Source organism: Mobula hypostoma, chromosome 2 (assembly GCF_963921235.1).
Source record: "Mobula hypostoma chromosome 2, sMobHyp1.1, whole genome shotgun sequence".
In the NCBI taxonomy this organism is placed as follows: Eukaryota; Metazoa; Chordata; class Chondrichthyes; order Myliobatiformes; family Myliobatidae; genus Mobula; species Mobula hypostoma.
In genome coordinates, this window is record NC_086098.1 from 249,449,878 (window position 1) to 249,466,004 (window position 16,127).

The 16,127-nt window shown below is 46.4% G+C and overlaps 1 protein-coding gene across 3 annotated transcripts in view; it reads left to right on the plus strand.

Moving 5' to 3' along the window:
* LOC134337653 (sorting nexin-27-like) overlaps positions 1-16,127 on the plus strand; it is a 64,250-nt gene that overhangs the window by 911 nt on the left and 47,212 nt on the right. For 2 of the 3 annotated variants that reach the window (XM_063032846.1, XM_063032859.1), the window contains exons 2-3: positions 10,425-10,656; positions 13,276-13,468. In XM_063032846.1, coding sequence (XP_062888916.1) covers positions 10,425-10,656; positions 13,276-13,468 — 425 coding nt within the window. The remainder of the gene's footprint in view (positions 1-10,424; positions 10,657-13,275; positions 13,469-16,127) is intronic. The other variant, XM_063032853.1, reaches the window with a different exon arrangement.

Genomic DNA, 16,127 nt, shown 5'->3' on the forward strand with positions numbered 1-16,127 from the left:
GCAGTAGGCTGAGGGTAGCAGACACCAACAGAATCAACAAACTCATTCGTAAGGCCAGTGATGTTGTGGGGATGGAACTGGACTCTCTGACGGTGGTGTCTGAAAAGAGGATGCTGTCCAAGTTGCATGCCATCTTGGACAATGTCTCCCATCCACTACATAATGTACTGGTTGGGCACAGGAGTACATTCAGCCAGAGACTCATTCCGCCGAGATGCAACACAGAGCGTCATAGGAAGTCATTCCTTCCTGTGGCCATCAAACTTTACAACTCCTGCCTTGGAGGGTCAGACACCCTGAGCCAATAGGCTGGTCCTGGACTTATTTCATAATTTCCTGGCATAATTTACATATTACTATTTAACTATTTATGGTTTATTACTATTTATTATTTATGGTGCAGATGTAACAAAAACGAATTTCCCCCGGGATCAATAACGTATGACTATGACTAATTCAATCCTTTCTGTCCTTTCTTCCTCCCCCACTCCTACATCCTCTCATTTCTCCTCCTCTGTCTTCCTCTACTCTACCCTACTGTCTGCTCTCCTTTCTCCTCCCCTTTGTCTCCTTCTTCCAACGGTCCTCCAAGTGCCTGATTTTTTGTTTTTGCTAGCTTGTGTCAGTAAAGGGAATGGGACCTGACAAGACAGCCCATTTCCACAGTAAGGGAGGGAATCGAATCCTTGTGGGTTACAGAGCCTTGATGGCTGGCCTGCAAGTTATGTGGGCAGTTTGGTTATATTGAGATGTCAAATTAGCTCCAACTTGGGTTCGTTCTGTACCTGCATGGCTTTGGCAGCAGAGATACCTGGCACCCAAGGGCTGTGGAGGACGTCAACTTGAGGCAGCAACAGGCCATTGAGACCACTCTGCCTCTTCACAAGAACTTTGGTTGTGACCAGAGGTCACAATAGTCCCCCCTCGATAATAGGGATACAGCTTTAGATACTGTTAAGGAGGATGACCTACCATGGGGGAAGGGTTCTGAAAGATGTAACTGGAGGGAGTGTGGAGGCATTAGTAATGACCTTTCAAGAATCACGAGATTCTGGCATGGTACCGGAGGAGTGGAAATTTGCAAGTGTCATTCCACTCTTCAAAAAGGGAGAGAGGCAAAAGAAAGGAAATTATAGGTCAGTGAGTCTGACCTCAGTGGTTGGGAAGATGTTGGAGTCGATTGTTAAGGATGTGGTTTCAGGGGTACTCAGAGACACATGATTCAAAACAGTGTAGTCAGCAGGGTTTCCTCAAGGGAAAATCTTGCCTGACAAATCTGTTGGAATCCTTTTCAGAATAACTAGTAGGATAGACAAAGGAGAATTGGTGATGATGTGCACCTAGACTTTCAGAAGGCCTTTGGCATGAGGCAGCTTAACAAGTGAGGAACCCACGGTATTACAGGAAAGATTCTGGCATGGATAAAGCAGTGGCTGATTGGCAACAGGCAAAGAGTGGGAATAAAGGAAGCCTTTTCTGGTTAGCTGCTGGACTACCATTGTTTCATAGGGTTTTGTGTCAGGAGTGCTTCTTTTTACGATACATGACTTGATGAAATTCATGCCTTCGTGTCAAAGTTTGCGGATGATACGAAGATGGGTAGAAGGGCAGGTAGTTTTGAGGAAGCAGAGAAGCTACAGGAGGATTAGGAGAATGGATAAAGAAGTGGCAGATGGAATGCGTTGTAGGGAAATGTACGGTCATGCACTTTGGTAGAAGAAATGAAAGGGGAGACTACATTCTAAACAGAGAAAATCCAAAAATCTGAGGCACGACGATACTTGGGAGTACTTGTGCAGGATTCGCTAAAGGTTAATTTGCAGGTTGAGTCTGTGGTGAGGAAGGCAAATCTGATATTAGCTTTAATTTTAAAAGGACTAGAATATTAAAGCAAAGATGTAATGTTGAAGCTTTATAAAGCACTGATGAGACCTCACTTGGAGTATTGTGAGCAGTTTTGGGCCCTTTATCTTAGAAAGGATGTGCTGACACTGAACAGGGTGTAAAAGAGGTTCACGAAAATGATTTCAGGATTGAAAGGCTTGTCACATGAAGAGTGCTCTGGGCCTGCATTCACTGGAATTCAGAAGAAGGAGGGTTATTGAATGGTGAAATGGTGATAGCTGGATGTGGAGAGGATGTAGTGGGAGAGTCTCTGACCAGAGGGGACAGCCTCGGAATAGAGAAGTATCCTTTCAGAATGGAGATGTGGAGTTTCTGTAGCCACAGAGTGTTGAATCAGTGGAATTGGTTGCCACAAGCTGTTGAGTTTTGGTCATGCCTGACACTCGTGACAGGCAAACCTTGAGGAACAGGATCTGATTAGCTCAGCTCTTTGGATCGGTTGTATAGTTTACAACATCAGTCCCAAGGTTACTCCTCAATGGAAGTCGCGCTGTCGCTAATCCACTAAATGCTCCAGTTACTTGGGATATGCGTTCACTTCTCGCAAACAAACTGGAGATGTGTACTCACTCAAAGTCTACTGCATGGGTTGAAATTTTAAGCTCAGTTTGCCATTTCATACATGACCAAATCCACTCTTAAAGTTTTCTACGTGGCAACTCTGTATTAACAGATTTTATGATGCCCAGTAAAACAATTCATCTGATAGAAATTGTGTTGGAAAATCATCTATTACTGGTATTGGTCTGTCTCTTGGGCAGGACATCAGTATAGAAACTGTCACTAACATAGGTGCAGTATTGGTTGGGATTGTCTGTCACTGTGTAGTACTGGGGTACAGACCTGGTAGAGATGGTCTGCACTGTGTAGCACTGGGGTGCAGTATGGGGGATGGTTCTGTCACTGTATAAACCTGCTTTACAGTACTGCAGAGACAGGTCTGTTGTTGTAGAACACCGGGTGAGGTACATGTAGGGACAAGTCTGCCACTGGTGTACAAAATAGTGGGGAGTGGTCTGTCGCTGTGTAACACCGGGGTACGGTACCGGTGGGGACGGGTCTGTCGCTGTATAACACCGGGGTACGGTACCGGTGGGGACGGGTCTGTCACAGTGTGACACCGGGGTACGGTACTGGTGGGGACGGGTCTGTCACTGTATAACACCGGGGTACGGTACCGGTGGGGACGGGTCTGTCACTGTATAACACCGGGGTACGGTACCGGTGGGGACGGGTCTGTCACTGTGTGACACCGGGGTACGGTACTGGTGGGGACGGGTCTGTCACTGTATAACACCGGGGTACGGTACCGGTGGGGACGGGTCTGTCACTGTATAACACCGGGGTACGGTACTGGTGGGGACGGGTCTGTCACTGTATAACACCGGGGTACGGTACCGGTGAGGACGGGTCTGTCACTGTGTAACACCGGGGTACGGTACCGGCGGGGACGGGTCTGTCACAGTGTGACACCGGGGTACGGTACCGGCGGGGACGGGTCTGTCACTGTGTAACACCGGGGTACGGTACCGGCGGGGACGGGTCTGTCACAGTGTGACACCGGGGTACGGTACCGGTGGGGATGGGTCTGTCACAGTGTGACACCGGGGTACGGTACCGGTGGGGACGGGTCTGTCACTGTATAACGCTGGGATACAGTACCGGGGGGGACGGGTCTGTCACTGTTTAACGCCGGGGTACAGTACCAGTGGGGAGGGGTTTGTTGCTGTACAATACTGTTGTGGTGTGAGGTGTAGTGTGAGGTGGTGTGAGGTGGTGTGAGGTAGTGTGAGGTGGTGTGAGGTGGTGTGAGGTGTAGTGTGAGGTGGTGTGAGGTGGTGTGAGGTGTAGTGTGAGGTGGTGTGAGGTGTGGTGTGAGGTGGTGTGAGGTGTAGTGTGAGGTGGTGTGAGGTGTAGTGTGAGGTGGTGTGAGGTGGTGTGTGAGGTGTAGTGTGAGGTGGTGTGAGGTGTAGTGTGAGGTGTAGTGTGAGGTGGTGTGAGGTGGTGTGTGAGGTGGTGTGTGAGGTGGTGTGAGGTGTAGTGTGAGATGGTGTGAGGTGTAGTGTGAGGTGGTGTGAGGTGTAGTGTGAGGTGGTGTGAGGTGTAGTGTGAGGTGTAGTGTGAGGTGGTGTGAGGTGTAGTGTGAGGTGGTGTGAGGTGGTGTGAGGTGTAGTGTGAGGTGGTGTGAGGTGGTGTGTGAGGTGTAGTGTGCGGTGTAGTGTGAGGTGGTGTGAGGTGTAGTGTGAGGTGGTGTGAGGTGTGGTGTGAGGTGGTGTGAGGTGTAGTGTGAGGTGTAGTGTGAGGTGGTGTGAGGTGTGGTGTGAGGTGGTGTGAGGTGGTGTGAGGTGTAGTGTGAGGTGGCGTGAGGTGTAGTGTGAGGTGGTGTGAGGTGTAGTGTGAGGTGGTGTGAGGTGTAGTGTGAGGTGGTGTGAGGTGTAGTGTGAGGTGGTGTGAGGTGTAGTGTGAGGTGGCGTGAGGTGTAGTGTGAGGTGGCGTGAGGTGTGGTGTGAGGTGGCGTGAGGTGTAGTGTGAGGTGGCGTGAGGTGTAGTGTGAGGTGGCGTGAGGTGTAGTGTGAGGTGGTGTGAGGTGTAGTGTGAGGTGGTGTGAGGTGTAGTGTGAGGTGGTGTGAGGTGTAGTGTGAGGTGGTGTGAGGTGGTGTGAGGTGTAGTGTGAGGTGGTGTGAGGTGGTGTGTGAGGTGTAGTGTGCGGTGTAGTGTGAGGTGGTGTGAGGTGTAGTGTGAGGTGGTGTGAGGTGTGGTGTGAGGTGGTGTGAGGTGTAGTGTGAGGTGTAGTGTGAGGTGGTGTGAGGTGGTGTGAGGTGTAGTGTGAGGTGGTGTGAGGTGTAGTGTGAGGTGGCGTGAGGTGTAGTGTGAGGTGGTGTGAGGTGTAGTGTGAGGTGGTGTGAGGTGTAGTGTGAGGTGGTGTGTGAGGTGGTGTGAGGTGGTGTGAGGTGTAGTGTGAGGTGGCGTGAGGTGTAGTGTGAGGTGGCGTGAGGTGTAGTGTGAGGTGGCGTGAGGTGTAGTGTGAGGTGTAGTGAGGTGTAGTGTGAGGTGGTGTGAGGTGTAGTGTGAGGTGTAGTGAGGTGTAGTGTGAGGTGGTGTGAGGTGTAGTGTGAGGTGGTGTGAGGTGTAGTGTGAGGTGGTGTGAGGTGTAGTGTGAGGTGGTGTGAGGTGGTGTGAGGTGTAGTGTGAGGTGGTGTGAGGTGTAGTGTGAGGTGGTGTGAGGTGTAGTGTGAGGTGGTGTGAGGTGGTGTGAGGTGTAGTGTGAGGTGGTGTGTGCTTTTTCGTTTTGCTAACTCTTCTGATTCTGGGCTTCAGCATATTGCATGTTGCTCCTGAGTGGAGGTAGCGTGGGTGTAGCAAGTTGGAACGGAGAAATTCCTTCTGGATTCCCCTCATCAGCTCACAGTTCCTTCAATTAAGTGGAAATTTTGTTCATTAAAGGAACCACTTATTGTAGCCTGTCTTAATATAATGGTTGGTAAAGGGCAATGCTTTGGAGAGAGACCACCGTGAAATGGGAAACCTCCTTCTCCTCTGCATGTCAACGTGAAAGTCAAGTTTATTGTCAGATACACAAGGACATGTATGCACAGAAGCAATGAAAAATGTATGGGAAGGAGCTTCACAGGGGCATAGCATCATGTAAATAGCATTCATATGAAAAATAAATTTAACAGAGGGTCTCGGCCCGAAATGTCGACTGTGCTTCTTCCTATGGATGCTGTCTGGCCTGCTGCATTCCACCAGCATTTTGTGTGTGTTAACAGAGTATATACAGTTTTTATTTCCATGAAACCAAGTTGGGAAAAAAAATGTTCAATGTAGTACAAAGTGGCGATTGTATTGCGGTACTAAGGTAGTGATTAGGGTTGTGCTGGTTGGTTCAAGATTCGAATGGTTGAAGGGAGGTAGCTGTTCCTGAACCTGGTGCTGTGGGACTTCAGGCTTCTGTACCTCCTGTCCAATGGGAGCTGTGAGAAGACGGCCTGGCCTAGAGGTTGGCATCTTTGATGTACGTTGTCTTCATGATGCAGCAGCTCTGGTAGATACGACCAATGGTGGCACCAGTGATGGTGGTAACACACTGTTCTGTCGAAAATCAGGAATATTTATCTTTTTACTTTGGAAAAAGGAACAACAGATCTTGCAATGGGAACAGCAGATCAGACCATCTTTGATCTGAAACGTGAACTGTTGTTCTCTCCACACACAGCCTGACCCAATGCTTCCACCATTTCCTGTTTTTATTTCAGGATTTTCAGCACCTGCAGTTTTATTTTATTTTTTTTCCAGATCTTGTTGTTTCTAGACAAGCCAAATGCTGCTGTTTCTGGACATGCCCACGTGAGCGTCATTCACAAGTCCGTGTCATCGGCAGAAGTGGTGCAGGATGTACCTGCACTGAGGTGAAGTCCAGACCCATCCCTATCTAATGAACAGAGTGAAACTTCCATTATGATAGTACATAAAATAGGGGAAAGCCAGTCTCCTTGATTAACCCCTAAAACTTTAAAATAGGAGTGGGTTATTTACCTTGTCATTCTTGATAAAAGATCAAGGATCTGCAGACGTGAATTCGGCCGACTTAACTCTCAACTAAGCAAGTCTGGCACCTGTAGGCTGGCAAGGGTTCATTGCCATGGCGGGAAGTGAGATGGAGGAGGGAGCTCCAAACCAGGCTAAAACAGAGGAATGAGATCTCTCCTACCATCACAGACTCCCACAACCCACGATGATTTCATGATTTCGGTCTCCGAGGCCGAGGTGCGAGCAGCCTTCAGGAGGGTGTGCCCACGAAAAGCATCCGGCCCAGACGGGGAGCCTGGCCAAGTACTAAAGATCTGTGCTGATCAACTGGCTGGAGTGTTCTCTGAGATCTTTAGCCTCCAGTTCCAGCAGTCTGAGGTACCCACCTGCTTCAAGCAGACTTCACTGACACTGGTGCCTAAGAGGAGCGAAGTAGCCTGTCTCAATGACTGTCTTCCAGTAGCACTTGCATCCACTGTGATGAAGTGATTTGAGAGGTTGATGATGAAGCATATCAACTCCTGCCTGAGAAGTTTGGATCTGCTCCAATTTGCCGACTGGAGCTACAGGTTGACAGCAGATGCCATTTCATTGGCCCTTCGCTCAACCCTGGAACATCTGGACAGCAAAGGTGCATACATCAGGATGTCTTTATCGACTACAGCTCGACATTCATTATACTTTATTGTCACCAAACAATTGGTACTAGAACGTACAATCATCACAGCGATATTTGATTCTGCACTTCATGCTCCCTGAATTACAAATATTAAATATTAAAAATATTAAAAATTGTTAAAATTAGTAAATATTAAAACTTTAAATTATAAATCATAAATAGAAAATACAAAAATGGGAATTAAGGTAGTGCAAAAAAACCGAGAGGCAGGTCCGGATATTAGGAGGGTACGGCCCAGATCTGGGTCAGGATCCATTCAGCAGTCTTATCACAGTTGGAAAGAAGCTGTTCCCAAATCTGGCCTTACGAGTCTTCAAGCTCCTGAACCTTTTCCTGGGGGGGAATAGGGATGAAAAGTCTGTTGGCTGGGTGGGTCATGTCCTTGATTATCCTGGCAGCACTGCTCTGACGGCGTGCAGGGTAAAGTGAGTCCAAGGACGGAAGATTGGTTTGTGTGATGTGCTGCGCCATGTTCATGAACTTCTGCAGCTTCTTTCGGTCTTGGACAGGACAACTTCCATACCAGGTTGTGATGCACCCTAGAAGAATGCTTTCTATGGTGCATCTATAAAAATTAGTGAGGGTTTTAGGGGACAGGCCAAATTTCTTTAGTTTTCTCAGGAAGTAAAGGCGCTGGTGGGCCTTCTTGCAGTGACCTCTGCTTGGTTGGACCAAGTCAGGTCATTTGTGATATTGACCCCAACGAAATTAAAGCCTTTGACCTGTTCCACTTGCGCACCACCGATGTAAATTGGGTTGTGCTACTCCTTCTGAAGTCAACAACCAATTCCCTCGTCTTGCTGACGTTGAGGGATAGGTTATTGTCTTCACACCATGCCACCGGGTTCTTAATTTCTTCTCTGTACTCAAACTCATCATTACCCGAGATACGGTCTACAATTGTTGTGTCATCAGCAAACTTATATATTGAGTTTGATGGAAACTTGGCTACACAATCATGGGTGTACAGTGAGTATAGCAGGGAGCTGAGTACACAGCCTTGTGGGGCACCGGTGCTCAGAGTGATTGTAGAGGAGAGCTTGTCCCCTATTTTTACAGCCTGGGTCCTGTCTGTGAGGAAGTTGAAGATCCAGCTGCAGATCTGAGTGCTAAGGCCCAGGTTCTGGAGCTTAGGAATCAGTTTATTTGGAATGATGGTATTAAAGGCCTTATTATCAATATTATGGCAATATTATCATCCCCTCAAAACTAATCAATAAGCTTCAAGCCCTTGCACTCAATACCTCCTTGTGCAATTAAATCCTTGATTTTCTCACTTGCAGACCCCAGTCAGTTCGGATTGGAAACAACATCTCCTCCACAATCTCCATCAGTACAGGTGCACCACAAAGCTGTGTGCTTAGTCCCCTGCTCTACTAACTTTACACTTATGATTGTGTGCCCAAGCACAACTGCAATGCCATATTCAAGTTTGCTGCTGACACCTCTGTTGTAGACCAAATCAAAGTTGCTGATGAATCACCGTACAGGACAGAGATTGAAAATCTGGCCAAGTAGTGCTGTAACAACAACCTCTTATTCTGTGTCAGAATGACCAAGGAACTAGTTATTGACTTCAGGAGGAGGAAACTAGATGTCCACGAGCCAGTCCTCATCAGCGGTTCAGAGGTGGAGAGGGTCAGCAACCTTAAATTCTTCAGCGTTATTATTTCGGAGACCTGTCCGGGGCGCAACACACAAGTGCGATTATGAAGAAATTACCTACTTCTTTAGCAGTTTGCGAAGATTTGGTGTGACATCTAAAACTTCGACAAACTTCTGTAGACGTGTGATGGAGAGTATATTGATTGGCTGAATCACAGCTTGGTGTGGAAACACCAGTGCCCTCAATTAAAAAATCCTACAAAACGTAGTAGCTCTGGCCCAGTCCATCACAGGTAAAGCCCTCCCCAACATTGAGCACATCTACATGAAGTGTTGTTGCAGGAAAGCAACATCCATCACCTGGGACCCCACCACCCAGGTCATGCTCTCTTCTCACTGCTGCCATCAGGAAGAAGGTACAGGAGCCCCAGGACTCACACCACCAAGTTCAGGAACAGTTATTACCTTTCAAACCAGAAGGGATAACTCCGCTCAACTTCACTTGCTGCATCATTGAAATCTTCCCACAACTTAAGACTCATTTTCAAGGACTCTTCATCTCATGGTCTAGATTTATTCTTCTTCTTATTATTATTTATTTCCTTTTGTATTTGCACAGTTTGTACTTTGTACGCTGGTTGAATGCTGAAGTTGGTGTGGCCTTTCATTGATTCTATTATTGTTTTTATTCTTTTATGGATTTATTGAGTATGCGGCAAGAAAATGAATCTTGGGGTTGCATGTGGTCACGTATATTTACTTTGAACATGTCTAATATGAGGTGCATGGAATGGATACCAAACCCCTCTCCCCTGCTCCCCCCCCCTCCCAGCCAACCTACTCTACTACAGCTGACTGTGAGTAAACTGTTGTCCATCTTCCAGTGTTAGAAAAGACGCACTAAAAGCAAAGCTAGCGGTTTTAGTTGTGGGCAAGGTGAGCACTAATCTTGTTCCAAAACCTGGCTTGCAGTCACCCGAGGGTTGGGGTGATTGATGGTGGTAGCTTTCAGAAGGGGGTTGGGTAACTACTTGATGGCATTGATATGAGGCAGAGCAGGCATTGGGTCTGAAACAGTAGGAATTGGGCACATGGCTCTTGTGCTGATCAGATCGGAAGATCAGCTCCACTCTGCTGTCTGGTCTTCAGAAACCTTCAGGCTGGCAGAAGTCCTCAGTCAGACATAGCTTGCACTCTGAGAGACGATCTGGTTTTCATGGGCCAATTAGCCACCTCCTGTGGACTTAACGGGCTGTGAATGTTTGGGACATCCTGAGAATGTGATAGAGACGACTCTCCAGGTGTGTGGGTAAGGCGTTTAAGTTGAGAGGGGAGACATTTAAAGGAGATCTCGGGTAAGTTTTCCAGTTGGGATGGTGGTTATCTGGAAAAGCAGCCCACAGAACTGGTGGGGACATAGACAAGTACAAGATTTGAAAGGCGTTTGGATAGGAGCAATGTAGCGGGATGGAGCCTAGTGTGGGATTGGTGTAGATGGAGACCTCGGTCAACAGGGAGAGGGTGTACTGTTTTTGTACTGTCTCACTCTGAAATTGGACGGTGTCACAGCATTAACTGCATCTGTGCTGAAAGACTTATGTGGGAAAAGTTTGCTTATTGTTTGGCTTTTCTACCCTTCCCCCACCCTACCCTCCTCACCCTGCCTCACCACCATCCAATCCCCAATCCCCTCTCCTCTCCGTAGCAATGCAGTGAATGTGGAAGGGGCAACACATAAGCAAGTGGTGGACCTGATACGTGCCGGAGACAAGGAATTGCTGCTCACCGTCCTCTCCGTGCCTCTTCATGAAGTGGAAAGCCTGGATCCCAGTGATGACTCCTCGGGCCAATCCTTCTACGACTACACCGAGAAGCAGGCCATCCCCATCTCCATTCCCAGCTACAGCCACGTGGAGCAAAATGGGGAGAAATTTGTTGTGAGTGCTGCTCATCTCTTGTGGGAGGAGGCCTTTTGGCTCATTGCGTCTGCGCTGGCCTCCTGAATGATTAATCAATCCCTCTGCCCCTCTCATTTTGCTGCTTGCTCTTTCTCCCATTCACGTTACCTCCACCCTGATTCCTCAAGCCCCCACCTTATCCGCAGGTAACTTAGAGCAGGCAGCTAAACTACCAACCAGCCCACCTTCGGGATAAGTCCGGTTATAGGAAAAATGTCTAAAGACAAAGTAAAATTATTATCAAAGTATGTATATGTTACCATATACTTCCTTGAAATTAATTGTCTTGCAGGCATTTACCAGAAAATAAAGAAATACACAATCACAAAACTCCACCAACCAGCACTGGAGGATCAAACTTGGGTCACTGAAGCTGTGTGTCATTGGCTCCATTAGATGTTCTTCATCTTCAATTTCAAGTTTTATTATCATTCAGTCATATATGAGTAGCCAAATGAAACAGTGTTCTTTCGGGGCCAAGCTGCAAAACATATTACCAACAGGTCACAGCACATAGTACAGATAGCACGTACAGTTACAATTTCAGAAACACAGTCACAAGTCGCAAACAAAATAAAATAATTGTATAGCCCAAGTTCCTGAGTTGCATGACTGTAGAATTGAAGGTCCTAACGAAGGGTCTCAGCCCAAAATGTCGATTGTTTATTTCCCTAGATGGTTCTGTTGTACCATGCAGAGAAACGAGGCTGCCTTCACTTCATTTCATCTCATTTTCTCTTGAGTTTGAGGAATAAAGGCGCATTGGAGATCAAAAGGGATGCCTGCAGGTGATAACTGAGGTCCTTGGTGAATATTTATCATTGAAGAGAAAGATATGAAGACTTTGGAACTTGAGATAGTTAAAGTGGATGTCTTGTGGATGGTGCACATTACAGCGGAGGAGTTAAATGGTATGAAGGTAGATAAATCTGCCGGGTCTGAAGGAATTTTCGGAGCCCTGGCCAGATATTTGCAACATTATTAGCAACAGGTGAAGTGTCAGAACAGTGGATTGAGGCTAATATTGTGTCTTTATTTAAGAAAGGCTGCAAAGATAAGCTTGGGAACAATAGTTATTAAACCTAACACCTGTGTGGTAAGTAAGTTACCAGAGGGGATTCTGAGGGATAAGGTGTACATGCATTTGTAAAATAGAGTTGATTAAGGATAGTCAGCATGGATTTGTGTGTGTGATCACGTCTCATGAATTTGATTGAGTTTCTTTAAAGCAGTAACCAGAAAAGCTCAATGAAGGAAGAGTTGTAATTGTGGCCTATATGAACTTGAGTAAGGGTGTTGATGAGGTTTTCCCCATGATAGGCTGTGGAAGACAGTGAAAAAGGTTAGCAAAAATTACATGGGATGTTGATCAGCTGAGTAAATGGGCCAAGGACTGACAAGTGGAGTTTAGTTCAGATAAGTGTGAGGTGTTGCATTTTGGAAAGTCAAATCAGGATGATACTTCCACAGTGAATGGTATTGTCCTAGGCAGTGTGGACCTTGGACTTTAAATACATGGTTCTCTGAAACTAGAGTCATAGGTAGACAGGATGCTGAAGAAGGTTTTTTGGCACACTGGCTGTCTTCAGTCAAGGCATTGATTATAGAAGTTGGGAGGTCATATTACAAAATGTTGGTGAGGATAGGCCTGGAGTATTGTGTTCAGTTTTGGTCACTATAAGAACGATGTTATTGGACTGAGAAGAGTGCAGAAAAGATTTGCAAAGATGTTGCCAGGACTAGAGAGACCTGGCAACATTAGACAAGCTAGGACTTTATTCCTTAGCACATAGGCGACTGAGAGGTGATCTTACTGAGGTGTATAAAATCACGAGGGCATATAGTGAATGCACTTAGTCTTTTTTCCAGGGTTGGGGAATGGAGAGCGTATATTTATTGTGAGAAAAGAAATTTAATAGGAACTTGAGTGATAACATCATTCTATACATCATTCTGAGTTAGATAAGGCCCTTGTGGCTAAAGGGATCAGGGGGTCTGGAGAGAAGGCTGGTACAGGGTTCTGAGTTGGATGATCAGCCATGATCATACTGAATGGCGGTGCAGGCTCGAAGGGCCGAATGGCCTACTCCTGCACCTATTTTCTATGTTTCTATACAGAGAGTGGTATATATATGGAATGAACTGTCAGAGGAAGTGGCTGAGGCAGGTACAATAACAGTTTCTAAAAGATGTTTGGACAAGTACATGGTAAGGTTTAGAGGGATATGGCCAAAGGCTGGCAAATGGGATTAGCTTGGATGAGTAGGGCCAAAGAACTTGTTTTCATGCTGTATGACAGTCTACCTCTCTTCTGTACACCACTTTGACCATAGTTCTTCCTGTCCTGCCACCCTCAGTGAATCTTGGATTTGTACACTGAAATTCCTCTGTCCCTCAATACTCTTTTGGGCCCCACCAGTTACTGGGTCCAACCTACCCTTATAAGTTCTCCCAAAATGCATCACCTCACATATACCAGGATTAAACTGCACCTGCCACTGCTCTGCCCACTGAGCTAGACCTTCCCCATTCCCCTGTAACCATTGCCCTTGGTCACGCTGTAGTGTGCTGTAATGTTGCCTGCCCTAATCTCCCCAGGTCTACAACATTTGCATGGCTGGCCGACAGCTGTGCTCTAGGCGGTACCGTGAATTCGCCATCTTGCACCAGAACCTCAAGCGGGAGTTCCCTGACTTCGGCTTCCCCCGGCCACCGGGCAAGTGGCCCTTCTCCTTGTCGGGGCAGCAGCTGGACGTGCGCCGGCGTGGCCTTGAGGAGTACCTGGAGAAAGGTGAGCCTTCAGTGAACTGCCCTGGTGAAGTGCACAGAATGATCCCAGCACCATAGCGGGACGAAGAGGGGCAATTAGAAGCTCAAGGGGTGGGACGGTGATGCCAGGGGCAAGCAGAAATGTAGTTAGACTCAAATGCACTCAGCTGCCTAAAGACATTCACCACTCGCAGTCTCTTCCTGATTGTATGAGCAGTGGGGAGGTGATGGGGTGTTGTTCCTCCAATTTCAGTGTGGCCTCATTGCAACAGTAGAGGGGGCCATGGACTGACACATTGGAAGGGGAATGGGAAGTGGAATTAAAATGGGTGGCTACTTGAAGATCCTGCTTTTTCTGGAGCTTGGTGAAGTGGTCTCCCAATCTGTGTCAGGTCTCACCGATGTGCAGGAGGTTACACCAGGAGCACTGGATATAGTAGATGACCCCAACAGACTCACAGGTGAAGTGTTGCCTCGCCTGGAAGGACTGTTTGGGCCCTGAATGGTGGTGAGGGGGAGGTGTAGGGACAAGTGTAGCACTTTGTTCTGCTTGTCGTCCTATTCTGAATGCTCTGATTTTATAGATCCTATCAGTGTTTTTAGGCCTAATAACTAGGCTTAGACCATTTGGGGAGTGGGTTTACTTTACAGGCCTAATTATTAGGCTTAGTTTGGACCATTTGGGAGGGGGTTTTATTTTAGGCCTAGTTCTTAGATTGTGTGGCAGAGTGGTGTTGAATGGTGATATAGAGGCAGGGGGCAGTGATGTAGAATTAATTTGGGTTGAACCTATGAATAGCTGGGGAAAGAAGACATGGATGGGTGGAATCTGTAGGCCCCAAAATGTGACCTTATGGAAGGGCGGAGCATACATGGGAAAGAGTCTAGGGCATGTATGAAGGAGGGTATAATTGTCATGGGAGGTTTAATTTGCTTGTTGATTGGGTGAACTAAGTTAACAGGGGTATCGTAGAAGAATTTTGTTCGAAAACCTGCCTTTGAAATACTATTTTAGATTGAGTGAAGAGCAAGGATAAATGGAAGATCTTGTGGTAAAGATCTTCTTAGGTGGAGTGGCAACTTGTTTGAAAGTGTGTGCCCAAATTGGCAGTCATCTTCTAAAAAAATTTTGCGTGCCATGGTAATTTTGAGCAGGGATTATCATAGATTAATGTATTAGTAACAATAATTATGGACCTTTTTAAGGAAAAAGGATGAGTCCTGTTGCTTCTGAACATGTGTTCATTGTTTACTATTAACAAAACAATGAGCACAGCTTTCCCCAGCTACACATGGTAGAACAGAGAAGACGGCGATAAATCAAACATTTCAGAGAGCAGGCTCGAAGTAAATTTATTATCAAGTATATACAGTATATGTCACTATATATAACCGTGAGATTCATTTTCTTGCGGGCATTCACAGTAAATGCAAGAAAGAGAATAGAATCAATGAAAGACCAGCAGATCAGAAAAACAATTAATGTGCAAAAGACAACAAACTCTGTAAATACGAAAAAAATAATAATAAATATGGAGAACATGAGATTTCCGGTTAAAGATGGTGCTGCTGAAGGCAGGAAACAACTTGCTTGACAGTTCCTGAAGCAAGAAATGCAACCAATTACTTTATTAATAACACTTTTTCTGGTTTAAAAAAACATTATGTTAAACGATCACTGCGAACAATGATGAGGCATGAGGGTTGAAGGGTGTGGGTGTGAGGTGGAGTCGGAGAGAGACCAAGGCGTGTTTGAGTCAGGCGAAGCGAAGGAAAGTCAGAGCGGAGGAGATTTGGGGCCCGTCCACCCAAACCAAAAACGAAGTTTGATCAATTTAAGCTCTGGGCCGATTTGGAAGGGTCGAATACAGGTCGGAATGTGGTGGCGGGGTCCAGGCCCAGAGTGTTTCACAGTGACAGGGCCTGGGGTCCTGGAGCGAGGAACAACCCGATGTTTGGGTGATTTAAACGCTGGCGCAGAGGGGTTGAAAAGGCAGGGTGTTGCGACCAGAAGTGAGAGTCAGGCTGGTTCTGCCCACAGCTCTGTCACATTTATTCCTCTTTGCTCTACTGAGGTTGTGGGCCTGCTCTGCTTTCGTGTCTGAGGACTACTTTCATTCTAAATGCTATTTACTACCTTTTATTTTTGGACGAGTTGTTTTTTTTCTCTCTGCTCATTGGCTGTTTGTTGGTTTCTTTTATGGGTTCCTTTGGGTTTCTTATTTTGTGGCTGCCAGTAAGGACGAATGTCAGGGTTGTACACATAGTATACACAGTGGTTATAAATGTACTTTGAACTTTGAAGAGTCCTTGAAAGTGAGTCCATAGGTTTTGGGAATAGTTCAGTGATCGTGTGAGTGAAGTTAACCCCTTTGGTTCAAGAGCCTGATGGTCAAAGGTCAAAAATTATTAATATAAATCTTTTTAAAACTGTTTACTATCCAAACACTGATGTGTACACCAGGTCTGTGAGGATTTTAAAACACATCATCAAACATCACGTGCTCTTGAAACTATCTAGCCAGTGTGTAACGTTTCTGTGAAATCATCTCACAGCTCTCGGGTTGTAAAAGAAACACTACTTCATTATGTAACTTTTTATTATGGATGGTGTTTAAAGAATTGAGAGGGCCGCACAGTACACTGCGTGTCAACAAAGTTTTGCTGCGTGCATCACAGGT